Consider the following 15,217-nt stretch of genomic DNA (forward strand, 5'->3'; position numbering starts at 1 on the left):
TTATTAGCTTGTCCTTGCCGGGTTATTTGTTTTTTTACTTATTCTTTGACCTTTTCCTCAATTTGGCTGGTTGTTGCATTATGATGCCAAGAGTATATCTTTCTACTATTATAATTAGGACTAGTATAACAACTTGCTATTTAGCTACTCTCTTACATAAGAAATCGTTAAAGTTTACGGTATGTGTATTTAGGCAATGATTGAAAAACATTTATGTATTTTGGTTGGCGTTTCTGTCGAAACTTTGCTACATAGTCTTTGAAAAGAAAATAGCAATGCATCAGCATCGCTGCTTTTACTACTCGATAGATTTATTACTCATGTTCATTTTCAGAGGCTGGAGCAGGAGCTGAAGGTTGTTTGCGGTGGTTAAGGGTTGTCTGGCATGCGAGGAACTCGAGAGTAATGGTATTTGTTAGGTTCTTAGATTTAGTTAATAGTTTTTCATGGAATAAAAAATGTATTAGGAATTATTTTCATTATCTGTATGAATAATTTCTTATTGATGGTATTACTATTTGAATTTTTTTTAAAAATATATTTATCCTATTGGGCACAATAACAAACTTGTGCTAACGAAAAAGTCATCTGACATGGGTGTCAGAAAAGAGGCACAGAAAACCCTTATTTGTGCTGAACTTTTTGGGCAGTAAAGACCATATTGTGCCCTTTGGCAAATGGTGACGCCCATAGAGGGCACATATACAAATTTAGTTGCTGCATTGTTGCTATTGGTCTATGAGCACAATTGTTGGTGCTTTTTGGCCTCAAAGGGCACAAATAATTCATCATGCGCAGTGGCCATTTTTGTTGTAGTGATTACAACTACTTTATTCTCTTACAAGTAGTTTTAAACATTTTTATTCCTACTTTTGCAAATGGTAAAAATTCTATCAGGCAATCTCATGAGGTCTTGGCCTCTCAGTAATTTCAATGGCTAATTCCATCTCTCTTCCAATTGGCGAACAATCACTGTGACTGAAACCACCATGCTCAGTAGAAGGTGTTCCTATCTGTTCCTCGAAAACATTGTGCAATTCAGTGTTGTTTGAGTAGACTGATGGACTTGGCGGGAAGGTGTTCAGTTCACCCTTCTTAAAAGTAAACGAATTTAAGTCCTTTTTGTCGTAAATTCTTAGCATGACACAAAATTTTCGCCACAATGAGGCTTCTGGATCGAGTTGCGAGAAGATGTCCTTGTGTTCGTACAAGAACATGGCAGCAAATATGAGCAGAGCTAATGTTGAAGCAACACCGACTATGAGAAAGAGGCCCCAAAAGCTTTCAAGGCTAAGACTGTTGGGAGAGACATCGTTGTTAGGGTCTGCACAACTTGCTTGATTGTTGAACAACATCTTCTCAATCTCCTTCATTTTGTTTCCCTCGGTCACGTTTAGGAGTGCCCTCGAAACGTCACGAGCAAGAGGCGAACCATTCGGGAAGACCTACACAAGTCACAAAGTAAAAGTGTCAAAAGATGGTATTAGGAATATATTTATAGTAATTCTTCTCGAGGAGTTAAGTATAAGCCAAGGATAATTAAACTTATGCAACGCTTTAATCCTCCGACTCGAAACTCACACTCTCAATTGAAAGGATACAAAATAATCCCACATGACATGAGAAAACAGACATTTAAACATGACAGAGACAAAGGAGCGAAAGTAGGTGAACTTACAAAGGCAAAACCATCAGCTTTAAATGTCGGCTCAATCATGGTGTATTTCGAGCAATACTTTGCAAGAAATAGTTTCATATATGGTGTCTCGTCGAAAGCTGCCGAGATGCCATGCTTATTACTCCCGTTTTGAAAAAGTTGATGCAACTCTTCAGGGGTATCATAGGTCACAAGCCTGTCATCTTGAAACCCTAGTTGTTTCAGAATCCCGAGAACAAAAGAACCTGATAGGTAGGCAACATAGTCCCTATTCTTGAGGAGCAAGTTAACATCAGTAACAGTTGGTTGGAGCTGTTGAACTGTTAACAGAGACGTCAAACTTGCAGTATAACTTTGGGTCAGGATGAGGACCATAAAACACCAGATTATAACCACGAATCGAGCCAAGTTGCTCACTACTCGCTCCCCTGTAACGAAAATTTCAAAACACAAAGAAGTGGAGAGCAATGAGTCATGGATGTTATAAGTTTGAGGGATACCTTACAATGGAAAACATTAAATTTGCACAGTTTCTTTGGAGAGTAAATTAAGACGAGCGAACTTACTGTGTGCGAAAACCATGGTTGAGAATGAGAACCAAAAACTTGTACCGATTTGGTGATGTGGAGGCCCCCGAAAGTCTTCGTTGATCCGATGTTCAAGAACCCAAACAACGAAACCAATGAATATGAAAAAACAACCGGTCGTTACCCAAAGCTCCCATGTCAAAGGCTTCAAGAACACCCAAGCATTCTTGCTTTTGTTGTCTTTGATAGGCACAATCATGGACACACCAGATTCTGTGTACGGCAACGTGAAGTCCACATATAAGGATCTGTTTGCTCTAATGGTGATATCCCCCACTGCCGCATCATATTTCTATCAAGAAAAAATGTTACCATGTCAGTTACGAAATCAAGATAAGTTTGTTAGATTAGGGAAAAAAGACTCTTACCTTGAGATACACTTCATTGACCAAGTCATTGTAATTGCCAGCAGCCGAACCATCAGGCCTTGCATAGGGAATAAGCTCATAAGGAACAGCGTAGGGTAGCAATTTTATTACAGATTCGAAGACGCTTATGCAATATCCACCATTGACCGTGGTTGTGTTGGTTCTAGGATCATGTGTGACATTTACAAATTCCAAAAACCCTTGCTTGACCGGGACTAGAATTCGCAGCTTCGTGTCAAGTGTAGGAATCTGCCAACCCTTTGGAGCAGATGTGGTGTCTCCAGGCCATATAATAGATCCAAGACTAGCATTGGAAATAGAATATTTGCTTGTTTTTTTCAAATTTAAGTTTCTTTGAAGACCATTTTGGGGTGTCCAAAATCCAATCGGTTTTTCCCCACTTCCAAACACATTAACGATCTCAAAAGTTGATGATTGTAATTGGCCATTGAAAAGATTGAAATCTCCTGAAATGCCTTTAAAATTTGTACCTGCTAGTTCTTTGACAAGCTGAGGACCATTTTGTGAGACCCCAAATCTTTCTAGATCAGTATTACTAGAGTTTCCAGAAGTATTCGCCTTTCCGAAGCTGAAGTTTTTAGCCCCAACTTTCTCAGCAGCCATGGCTAGTGCCCAAGCAACATCATACGCCCACAATCCGAACACATCCAGTTTAACATCCTGGACAGTTGGATTGTCTTGTTGAAATTTCCTCTTCCATCTAACTCGAAAACTCTCAAGCTTTTTTGAATTCGGGTAATAAGTTTTTATACCCAAAACCCCTTGCATATTTTCTACGCCAGAGGAATCTATGGAACTAAACCTGTTGGTCATCCCATCAGTCATTATCCAAGCATACCCTGCCTCCATCATGCCGATCTCCTTTGCCTTGTTGAAAATTCGCAAACCGAGAGATGGTAACATGTGCAGGATGAAGACCTGAGTTTGCATTTCCTTCAACTTGTAAAGCTCAGTAGCAATTTGGTCATCAGTAGCAGTTGGAGAAATGACAGTTCGGTAGGGGATTCGAGCATCAACTTCTTGCAAGGCATCAGAGAGGTAAGGTATGACTCCTTCCCCATACTCGTTTTGGACATAGATAGGCACAACTTCTCTCCAACCAAAGGCTTGGATGATAGCACTAATGGCTTTCACTTGGGATGAACCATTTTGTGCAGCTCTGATGAAATATGTACTTCTGATTGAAGTGAGAGATGGGCTTGTTGCTGAGTAAGAGATTATGGGGACTTGGGCTTTCTGTCCAAGGTTGATTAGGAAGTTGGCCTGCATTGATGATGTGGGCCCTATGATTGCTTGCACTTGAACATTCTTTATCAGGTCTAGAGCTATTCATTCAAACAAGAAAATGTTAAATCAATCTCCCCCAAGTGGGATTCACGTTCCGAAAACGAGTTGAGTATTCAAAACTTCACGGGTACTTGTTAGAATGTGACCGTCCAACTCAAAACTCATTGTAACTCATTGACAATGAACATGAGATGCCCAAGATTTCTTAAACTATTATGCAAGGCTATTATTCCCCTGACATGAGATTTATACTTTCAAAACTAATGGAGTACATAAATGGGTTAATGCTAGAACGTGAGTGTCTAAATCAAAATCGATGAACAATAAACTAGATAAGCACAAAAATCATTTAAACTATTATGAAAGGCTCTCAACAGAGGGGGATTAATTGGAAGGAGCAAAAACAAAACATGAACAAAGATAAAAGAGATAGAATTACCTGCAGAAGCTGTGGCAACAACATCTAAAGGGGAGTTCCTTTTGTGCAGAACAAGCCTGGTTTTGTAGTTAGAGTTAGAGGCATAGAAATCGGATAGGGCGATTTCGATGCAGCTCAGCTCCAACTTCCCATGCCAGGCATCAAAGTCAAGAACCAGACCCACATGAAATGGGGTAGTCTTATTGTCTTGTGCCATGGCCAGGAAAGTAGTCTTAGAAAATAAGAACAAGAAGAACGGAGCAAAAAGGTAGCTGCTGCAGCTACCTTTCTTGGCCATTTGCAATTTTTTTTTGGGAAAATTTTCAAGCTTTGCAATTCATGACTTCAAGAAAATAGAGTCTACATTTATATAGACTTAGAAACTGTAGATTTGAAGCTCTAAACTGGGTTAATTAATTGTTGATTACATAAATTAGTACAAGTAAAAGGAGCATGTAATTTCATGCTATCAGCATCTCTAAAAAATAATGAGGATCCTTTTCGGATCCGGATCTTATGATTCCAAATCGTGTTAGTTTATTTTACATGGTACAATTAACAATTATTTAAAATATTTTTATTTAAAATTAAACATGAACAATACTTGATAAAAATTAGTCGTAACATATACGATAAATAGTCATAATTTGAAAATTTTCAGAATCATAACAAAGAAAATCCGAAAAGAATCTTCATTCTTCAAAATACGTTTAAGTTTGCTGTCCTCATTCAGCGAGTCAATGTCAGATTGTCAATGGTGGTAGATGTCTCTAAAAGTTGAAAATTCAAAGGTAATCTTTGTCTCATTACATTGTCCAAGTCTAGCTTTGACAAATCAAAGATGCATTTATAATTGCATGTGGAAAAAAAAACAAAAATAGTACAGATATTTGCTCACCTAGTGTGTGGTGGAGCGCTCACTTTTGGATTCGGTGCAGCGCCTTAAAATTTATGACATGAATTAGTAATACTACATAATAGTGAGCGTCGTAGTGACAAGTTAAGTAAAGGATAATATATTGATAAAATGATATGCTCAATCTTTGGCAGATGAGAACGCAATAAAACAAAAAGAAGCACAACTAACCAGCGAGAGGAGTCTTGCAAGAACCATAAAAAGGGAAGAGATCCCAACTCCAAGGCGCCTAAGCCATCACCCAGAAAAAATAAAAGATAAATAACAAATTAAACACTTCACATAACTAACAACATAAACACTAAATTATGTAAATTAATTATGAATGCGTGTATGATTGATGCTATCATAATTCAATGAATATTTTTTCTTTTTACAATAGTACAAGATATATGCCATTGTTAGGTATACAACAATGGTACAACATGAGGGTTTTGGATAATTAACTTGGAATTTAAGTGGTGGATAGCTTTGGTGGTTAGAGTTTTCCTCTTTAACTCACTGTGTTCTGATTTCAAACCTTTTCCCCTCTCTCTTTAGTGTATATTATTGTAGAATATCGTTTGAACTAAAAAAAAAAAAAACTTGCACAAATAAAATCGGAAGACTTTAAATTTAGAGTTCAAATTAACTCTTCAAAACATGTACGGAAATTTGGAATTATATAACAAACAATTCATTCTGAAATGGATAGTGGCTGCAGAAAGCAAATAATTAAAAATCTGATATAGAATTCTGCGTTATTGTAGTCATGGTCTTGCCACGGTCATTAGTCTAGACTATCGTCATTTGTAAACCATGAATGTCTCTTGAAAGTTTTCAAATATTTGAAAATGATAAAAGTGAAAATTGTCGAAGAATTTACAGTTCTACTTTATTAATATCCTATCACTTTCATGCATAAGATACGGTCATTTAAAAAAGTGATAGCTACGTTACATCTGAAGAGAAAAACTTTAAATATCAGGACAATTCTCCACTTATACTTCTCAATTTTTCTTGCAACATAAATTTGTACACCTAATACACCTTGCATGGAAATTTTGACCGATGAGTTCATCAACTTTAAATGATTAGCGATCCCATAAGTAGTGATCCAAACATAGCCTTGGAGCACATCATACATAATTTAAATATGATAAATCAACTTGACATCGATACAAAATTAATACCTAGGATCCGAATCTTCAACTGGTTCAATCACAAGATCATGATTGATTACTGGACGTTCCAGAAGTAAATGACTTTGAGTTACTGTAGACATCGAAATTTTGGTAAATAAATGTTGACCGATAAATCAAAGTTTCAACACTCATGTATTACATAAATTTTACACGTAGCATGTGACTCGACGAAAAATTGAAATGAGTCGGAAAAGTCATCAAACATGACACGTGTCAACACCTGGCAGAAACGACTTATTTCATCTGGAATATTATATTCAAAATTAGGCATTGGAAAATTCTATAAATAGAAGCCAATTTCATTCATTTGAGGACACCAATTGATATTACACCAAAACCTTGAAGCTCTGAAACTCCGAAGCTCTCAAGCATCCAGGTTCCCGAAGAATCAAGAAAACCCTCTTCGTTATTCGTTCTTCGTTCATCATTTTTCCAAGATCAAGCCCCGACGACCCTTGGATCAACAATCATCCACCAATTCAAGATCAAGCCCCAAAGGCACTTGAAGAACTTCCACCAATTCAAGATCAACCCTCGACGGCCCTTGAAGAAAGTGTTCATCATTCATCATTCATCATTCGTTCATCCTAAGATCAAGTCCCAACGGCCATTTGGATCAACAACGTCAACAAATCCACACATCCAACCGTCCTTTAAAATCAAGCCTAAAAGCCCTTGAAGATCCCTTAATCACTGTTCTTCAAGATCAAGCCCAAAAGCCCTTGAAAATCAGTTCATCACCGTCATTCAAGATCAAGCCTCAACAGCCCTTGAAGAAACTTTCAACCGTTCATCCAAGATCAAGCCTCGACGGCCCTTGGATCAATCGCACATCCACAAATACCCACCTTACGGAGATCGAATCAGATGATCAAGTTATAGAGAGATTGTAACCCAAAATCATCAAATACAAAATATTATTTTGTGCGCATTTGTTCTTGTCTCTTTCGTTTCAGAAATTTTTTGTGTTTACAAATTTGGCACGCCCAGTGGGACCATCTCTACATCTCATTTCTTTCTCCGTTCAAGAAATTCAAGCACACTTCCAAAATTAATGGCATCAAGGAAGACTCAAACTGTTCCTGCAACCGGCGCAAAGAATAAGAGCGTCCTCGTCGCAAGTGGTGTCACTTTGGACATCACGACTCGAAGCAAGGCAAGAGCTACTTCTGCCGCCTTTTTCACCTCTGCATCAACTCTGCCAAGGGAATAAGAGCACCCAAGGCACGAGCCTGTGATCACCTTAGCCTCACTAAGGGCACCAAGGGGGGAAAGCCCAAGGAAATACTTCGAATCCATGCTCTCCAATGCCGATTCAAGCGGCAATTCAGCCATGCAAGTCATGACCACTGGGGTAACTTCAATCGATGAGTAGCTGGCTCAAATGAATGAAACAATCGCAAGGCTAACCCGAATTGTTGAAGAAAAAGACTTGCAAATTGCAGCACTAGTCAACCGACTGGAGGCGCAGAACGGCGAGAAAACCGACCCAGAGGATGATCCACTAAAGAGAGGAGCTAGCGAAGAAGAGGAGCCTTCGGTGAAGAAAATCAATGTGAAGCCGGAGCCAGACCAAGCAGCGGTATTCATGGGATCTCTTCCTATCCAGCAGCTGCAAGAGATGATCACCAACACCATCAAGGCACAATACGAAGGGAGCTCTCATGCCTCCACGTTGTACCCGAAGCCCTACTCCAGGAAGATCGACGCCTTAAGGATGTCGAGGGGCTATCAACCGTCGAAGTTTATGCAATTTGACGGAAAGGGAAACCCAAAGTAACATGTCGCACACTTCGTCGAAACTTGCAACAATGCAGGGATGGAGGGAGATTACCTCGCCAAGCAGTTTGTGCGCTCGTTAAAAGGAAACGCCTTTGAGTGGTACACGGACTTGGAGCCCGAGTCCATCAACAGTTGGGAACAGTTGGAAAGGGAATTCCTCAACCGCTTCTATAGTACCCGTCGCACTGTAAGCATGCTAGAGCTGACGAGCACGAAGTAATGGAAGGAAGAACCAGTCATGGACTACATTAACCGATGGCGTAATCTAAGCCTCGACTGTAAGGACAGGCTCTCTGAGATTTCTTCAATCGAGATGTTCATCTAGGGCATGCAATGGGGTTTACAATACATCATTCAAGGTATCAAACCACAGATTTTTAAAGAATTAGCCACCTGTGCCCACGACATGGAGCTGAGCATCGCCCACCATGGAAAGAAGGAGCCAATCACCGATTTCAAAAGGGATAAGGTGTTTACTTCAAGAGCAGACAATCATGGAAAAAAGCCCACCAAGGAAGCTTTTACCACCAATACCACCCTTATCAAGATCTTGTCTGCACCCGTCAAAATCTCCTCCAATAACAAAGCAAAGGAGATAAAAAGAAGTGAGCCTTCCCACACCCAAGATAGGTACAAAAACACCTTGAGGGAACTGGAGTAGAAGGTATACCCTTTTCCGGACTCCGACATGGACGCAATGCTGGACGACCTGCTGGAGAAGAAGGTGATTGAGTTGCTTGAATGCAAACGCCTCGAAGAGATGAATTGCATTAACGATCCCAAGTACTGCAAGTACCATCGTATTGTAGGTCATCATGTGGGCAATTGTTTCATCCTAAAAGAACTCATCATGAAGTTGGTATAGCAAGGGCGAATTTAGCTCGACCAAGAAGACACAGCCGCAACACACACCACCACGATCGTGTTCAGATCCTTTGATCCCGTGCATCTTCAAGAAATGCCTGACCATTCCTATCAATGCACAAGCTACACGGCACCTTCTGCACAACCATCATTGGGGGCAAACGACCAGGATGCACCTATCGATAATGAAGAATGGTGGACATTGGTGACCTATAAGAAGACGAGGAAGCCAAGACCACAAGCTATAAGGCCAAAGGGGAAGCAAGCGAGAAAACACCGCCGCCGCAACAATAGGAAGCCTAAAAGAAACATAAGAGCTGTTAAGCCAACATATGCTGGGAAACCTATGGAGCAAGAGCCATGTATTCCCGTCTCCTTGCACGAATACTTCCCGGAGGACTTCTTCCAATAGTGCACTATCACTGCATGTTACATGGTCGAAGTAGAAATGGAAGAACCCTTAAAAGGCAAAGTTGTCACCACTGAAGGGGAAAATACTCTTACAACTGAAAAAGGTCTGTCAACACACTTTAGCATCGAAGGAGCGCTCCGGTTGCCAAAGAAGATGCGAAGAGCACTGACAGCGGTCTTGGCAAGTTCCGATGACCATGAAGTGCAAGAAAGCAAGAACGAAGGCTTGAAGCTTCGGCCACATGAATGTGCCACATGCTGTACCGCCGATGATGTAATCCACTTCACCGACGAAGACTTGCTGCTAGGATCCAAGCCTCACAACCGACCTCTCTTTGTCTCTGGGTACGTAAGGGAGCACAAAGTCAGCCGCATGCTTGTGGATGGTGGATCAGCCATAAATATCATGCTAAAGTCAACAATGACCACAATCGGCGTCAAGGTGGATGAACTATCCCTAAGCTGTCTACTAATCCAAGGTTTTAACCAAGGAGGACAAAGATCGATGGGCATGATCCGAGTGGAGATGACCATTGGTGAACTCAAGTCAAGCACAATATTCCACGTGATTGATGCAAGAACTTCCTACGGTTTGCTCTTAGGAAGGCCTTGGATCCATGCGAATGGAGTAGTACCGTCCACCCTGCACCAATGCTTCAAATTTTACCGAGAAGGAGTGAAGATGATCTATGGCGACACCAAGCCATTCATCGAAGTCGAATCACATTTCGCAGACACCAAGTTCTACATGGATGAAGACATGGTGCCCGAAACTTTTTCAAAAGAGATCAAATCCATGGGCAAAGCAACACCTAAGAAGCAGGAGTGGCAAACCGTGCCCAAGAAGCAAGAAGAACAAGCTATGCCATCTTCAAGCAAAAACGACGATGAGCTTGCTAAACCTGCAACAACCAGAGGGAGTAGGACGCCCTCAAATAGACCAAACATACTTGTTTTCCGATACATCCCGACGTCGAGAAGAAAGAATGGTCAATCCCCGTTTGAAACTGCAGTAAGCAAAGCTGATGCACAGCGGTACATGGATAATGTAAAGTTGCTTAAAACAAATGCAGTTTTACCTCTGACACAGCTAGGTGACACTAAGGTTGTAAGACCATCACAAGGCTTCATAAAAGGCCTGCCAAAGGGGGTAGAACCAAGTTTTCTCCCAACCAAGAGGAGCGAAGAAGGTTTTGATCCAAACGCCTACAAACTCATGTCGAAAGCTGGGTACAACTTCACCTCCTCTGCAAATTTGGGAAAAAATGATTTGAACACCGTCAAAGACAATGAACGTGATCTCACTAAAACTCAGAAGAAGTTGGAGGAGCATGGTTACGGGGTCAACAACAACAAAGCTGGAGTTGGCTTCACACCAAATGCGCCGGTGAAGATCTCTAGCAAAGCAAAAAATGCTAGCGCTCAACACATCAGCGTGAGTGTTATACAATATAAAGATGAGCCTTAACCTGCCCCCCAGACATCAGTATTCGATAGAATGAATCGTTCAAGGCCTAGAGTTTCGGCACCTAAACTCATTGGCGGTCAAAATAGAACTTCTGTCTTCAAAAGTCTTAACACGTCAGCATCTCGAAGCTCTGTTTTCAAAAGGTTGTCAAAACCTAAGAAGCAAAGCAATACGACTAGCTTTCCTCCACGACAGTCAGTTATGGAAAGACTTGAAGAAGACAAAGAGCCTTTCAGAAGGAGAAAGACGACACCAGAAGTAGAAAAGATCGATCGTCTGGCAGAAAAGGATGACGTTCGAAGTTCCATTTATTCAAGAATGAAGCGCCAAGCAATTTTGGAGGTTAACACAGTTGGATCACTGAAAGTGAAAAGGCGCACCATCATCCATACTGGACAATCTTCATGCCAACAAGCTCGAAATGTCAACACCGAAGAAGAGGCCTAAGACGTCTTCCACATCATAATCCAAGAAGGTGAAGAAGATGAAATCCTCGAGGAAGATGTCATTGCAGCGCCGTCACAACTCGAAGATGGGGGGCAAGCCACAGTTGACGATCTCAAAGAACTCAACTTAGGCACAAGTGAGGAACCAAAGTCGATCTTCGTGAGTGCATTACTAAGTGCAGACGAGATAGAGAAGTATTACCAGCTGCTATTAGAGTACAAGGACATCTTTGTTTGGACCTACAAGGAAATGCCCAGGCTCGACCCTATCATTGCTGTGCATCGTCTTGCAGTCAAACCTGGAACGCAACCAATAAAGCAAACTCAAAGACGCTATCGATCCGAGCTCATCCCATAAATTGAGGCCGAGATTGACAAGTTGATCAAAGCAGGCTTCATTCGAGAGGTGCAATACCCCAAGTGGATCTCCAACATCGTCATAGTCTTTAAGAAATCTGGACAAATACGTGTTTGCGTAGACTTCCGAGACCTCAATGATGCTTGCCCAAATGATCACTTCCCCTTACCAATCATTGAAATCATGGTGGATGCGACCACTGGCCATGAGGCACTATCATTCATGGACGGCTTTTCTGGATACAATCAAATTCGTATGGCTCTTGAAGATGAGGAACTAACAGCTTTCCACACTCTGAAAGGTATCTATTGCTACAAGGTGATGCCTTTTGGTCTGAAGAATGCTGGAGCTACATATCAACGCGCAATGCAGAAGATCTTCAATGACATGCTACACAAGAATGTAGAATGCTATGTAGATGATGTGGTGGTCAAGACAAAGAAAAGATCAGATCACTTGAAGGATTTATGAGTAGTGTTCGAAAGGTTGCGAAAATACAACCTCAAGATGAACCCGTTAAAGTGTGCATTTGGCGTCACATCCGGAAAGTTCCTTGGTTTCATTGTTAAGCATCGTAGCATTGAAGTGGACCAATCAAAGATCAAGGCCATTCAAAGCATGCCCGAGCCAAGAAACCTGCACGAGTTGAAAAGTCTATAAGGACGGCTAGCCTGCATCAGACGCTTCATCTCTAACCTTGCAGGGCGTTGTCAACCGTTCAGTCGACTCATGAAGAAAGATGTTCCATTCGTATGGGATAAAGCATGCAACAATGCTTTTGAAAGCATAAAGAAGTATTTATCAAGTCCACCTGTCCTGGGGGCACCTGTACTAGCGAAACCACTCATATTGTACATCGCTGCTCAGGAAAGTTCAGTTGGAGCACTCTTGGCACAGGAAAACGAATCCCAGAAAGAAGAAGCGCTCTATTACCTCAGTCGAACGCTCTATTGCCATCCAGAAGCTCAGACATTACATGCATGCTTACACCATCCACTTGGTTGCTAAAGCTGACCCGGTCAAATACGTCATGTCCAAGCCAGTTTTGACAGGGCGACTAGCTAAATGGGTATTGCTTCTCAATCAATACGAGATCATCTACGTCCCAGCTAAAGTTGTCAAGGGATAAGCGCTAACAAACTTCCTTACCGACCATCAAATCCCAACCGATTGGAAAATCTCAGACGACTTACCTGGCGAGGAGGTGTTCTACATCGACATATTCCCGACATGGACGATGTTCTTCGACGGATCTGCATGAGCAGACGAAGCGGGGGCATGAGTAGTATTCATGTCGCCACAAAGGCAAATAATACCTTATTCATTCCAACTAAGCGAATTATGCTCCAACAACATCGATGAGTACCAAGCACTGATCATTGGGCTCCAAATGGCGATCAAGATGTAAATCACAGCCCTTGAGATATATGGCGACTCCAAACTCATAATCAATAAACTCCTGATTGAATATGAGGTGAGGAAATATGATATCGTCCCATACTTCCGGCTGGCAACACAATTGCTACAAAGGTTTGAGGTCGTAACACTAGAACACGTGCCAAGAAAAGAGAATCAAATGGCAGACGCTCTCGCTAACCTAGCCTCGAGCATGACATTAGGAGAAGACGAAGCTACAAACGTGCCAGTCTGCCAAAGATGGGTAATCCCGCTTGTCACTGAAATGGTACTGAGTGATACAAACGTTATTTTAATACTTCTGGTCAATGTTGAAGAATGGAGAAAGCCTCTGATCAACTACTTGGAGCATGAAATACTTCCAGATGATCCAAAACACCGCTCTGAAGTACGTCGACGAGCACATCGCTTCCTCTATTACAAAGAGACACTCTACCGGCGATCTTTTGAAGGAGTACTTCTGAGATGCCTAGGCGAGGAAGAAGCCAATCAAGCCATGGAAGAAGCACACTCAGGAATATGTAGGGCGCATCAGTCCGGACCGAAGCTTCATTTCCAGCTCAAAAGAATGGGTTACTACTGGCCAAGCATGGTAAAGGACTGCCTAGAACACGCCAAAATGTGCCAAGCTTGCTAATTTCACGCTAACTTCATACATCAACCGCCTGAACCATTACACCCCACAGCTGCTTCATGGCCATTCGATGTATAGGATTGGATGTCGTAGGACCAATTGCGCCAAAGTCATCTGCAGGAGAAGCTTACATCCTGGCTGCAACAGATTACTTCTCCAAATGGGCTGAAACTATACCCTTGAAGGAAGTCAAGAAGGAAACTGTCGTCTGTTTCATCAAGGAACATATCATCCACTGATATGGTGTGCCTCGCTACATTGTCACTGACAACGGAAAACAGTTCTCCAACCGACTCATGGACGAGCTTTGCAAGAAATACAAGTTCAAGCAGCAAAAATCCTCCATGTATCATGCTCCGGCCAACGGTCTTGCAGAAGCATTCAACAAGACATTGTGCAACCTCTTGAAGAAGGTAATCGGCAAAACAAAGAAAGTTTGGCATGAAAGAATAGGCGAAACACTTTGAGCATACAGGACGACATATAGAACGCCTACCCAAGCTACACCTTATTCTCTCGTATATGGTGTGGAAGTTGTTTTACCGCTCGAAAGTCAAATCCCCTCGCTAAGGATGACTATACAAGAAGGCTTGACTGACGAAGAGAATGCAAAGTTGCGTCTTCAAGAGCTGGAAGCGCTGGATGAGAAAATACTCAAAGCCCAGCAACACTTTGAGTGTTATCAAGCACGACTCTCCAAGGCCTTCAACAAGAAAGTTCTCCCTCGTTCTTTTCAAATGGGAGATCTCGTCTTTTCATTGCGTAGGCCTATCATCACAACTCACAAGACAAAGAGCAAGTTTACGTCAAAATGGGATGGACCATACGTAACACAAGAATTCTACACCAATGGCGCCTACTTAATCATAGCAGAAGACAGCTTAAAGATCGGCCCCATCAATGGTAGATTCTTGAAGCGCTACTACCCCTAAAATAAACGCCACACTCCTGGCCTGCAAGAGCATAAACTGCGTGCGGCACAAAAAAAAAGAGAAAAAAAATGAATTTGAACTACGTTATGACTTGATCCCTCATCAACAAATGGTACGTAGGCAACTTGAAGTGTCAAAACTTCAAGTACAGTCACACCATCTAAAAAAAAAAATATAACACTTTGAAGATTGAAGAGCAAATTCAAGAATATAAATGCTTTATTTCTTTGAAAGAAGGAGTCGGCTCCAAAACCTTATTATTAAAAAAAATAAAAAGCATAAGATACTACTTGAAAATTATGTCCCTAAAACTACGAAGGCGATCTTCAAGCAAGCATTCCAAGTCTTCAAAGTCTCTACCTCGGTGGGAGACAAGATGGGCAACTTCATAGTCATGCCTTTCTCTCGTTCTAGGCGCGAAATCTCCTCTTGGTACTGAGAACGTGTAGTTCACTGCTCCGTAAGTAC

The 15,217-nt window shown here is 41.5% G+C and overlaps 1 protein-coding gene across 1 annotated transcript; it reads right to left on the reverse strand.

The window, feature by feature from the left end:
- Positions 1-701: 701 nt before the first annotated feature.
- LOC103449079 (glutamate receptor 2.7-like) lies at positions 702-5,110 on the reverse strand. Its single transcript, XM_008388354.4, has 5 exons — positions 4,360-5,110; positions 2,613-3,958; positions 2,224-2,536; positions 1,679-2,085; positions 702-1,445 (listed from the first exon to the last, which is right to left on the reverse strand). Exons 1-5 carry the CDS (start codon positions 4,634-4,636, stop codon positions 894-896), a joined length of 2,895 nt encoding a protein of 964 aa, XP_008386576.3. The 5' UTR covers positions 4,637-5,110; the 3' UTR covers positions 702-893.
- Positions 5,111-15,217: the final 10,107 nt, after the last annotated feature.

Source organism: Malus domestica, chromosome 08, assembly GCF_042453785.1.
Source record: "Malus domestica chromosome 08, GDT2T_hap1".
NCBI classification, from domain to species: Eukaryota; Viridiplantae; Streptophyta; class Magnoliopsida; order Rosales; family Rosaceae; genus Malus; species Malus domestica.

Excerpts from the sequence above, each read along its gene's own strand:
- LOC103449079 (XM_008388354.4), bottom strand. The coding sequence starts at position 4,636 with ATGGCCAAGAAAGGTAGCTGCAGCAGCTACCTTTTTGCTCCGTTCTTC. Across the intron at positions 3,959-4,359 it reads TGTTGCCACAGCTTCTGCAG|CTCTAGACCTGATAAAGAAT; the intron begins GTAATTCTATCT and ends TTGAATGAATAG. Across the intron at positions 2,086-2,223 it reads AACCATGGTTTTCGCACACA|GGGAGCGAGTAGTGAGCAAC; the intron begins GTAAGTTCGCTC and ends TTTTCGTTACAG.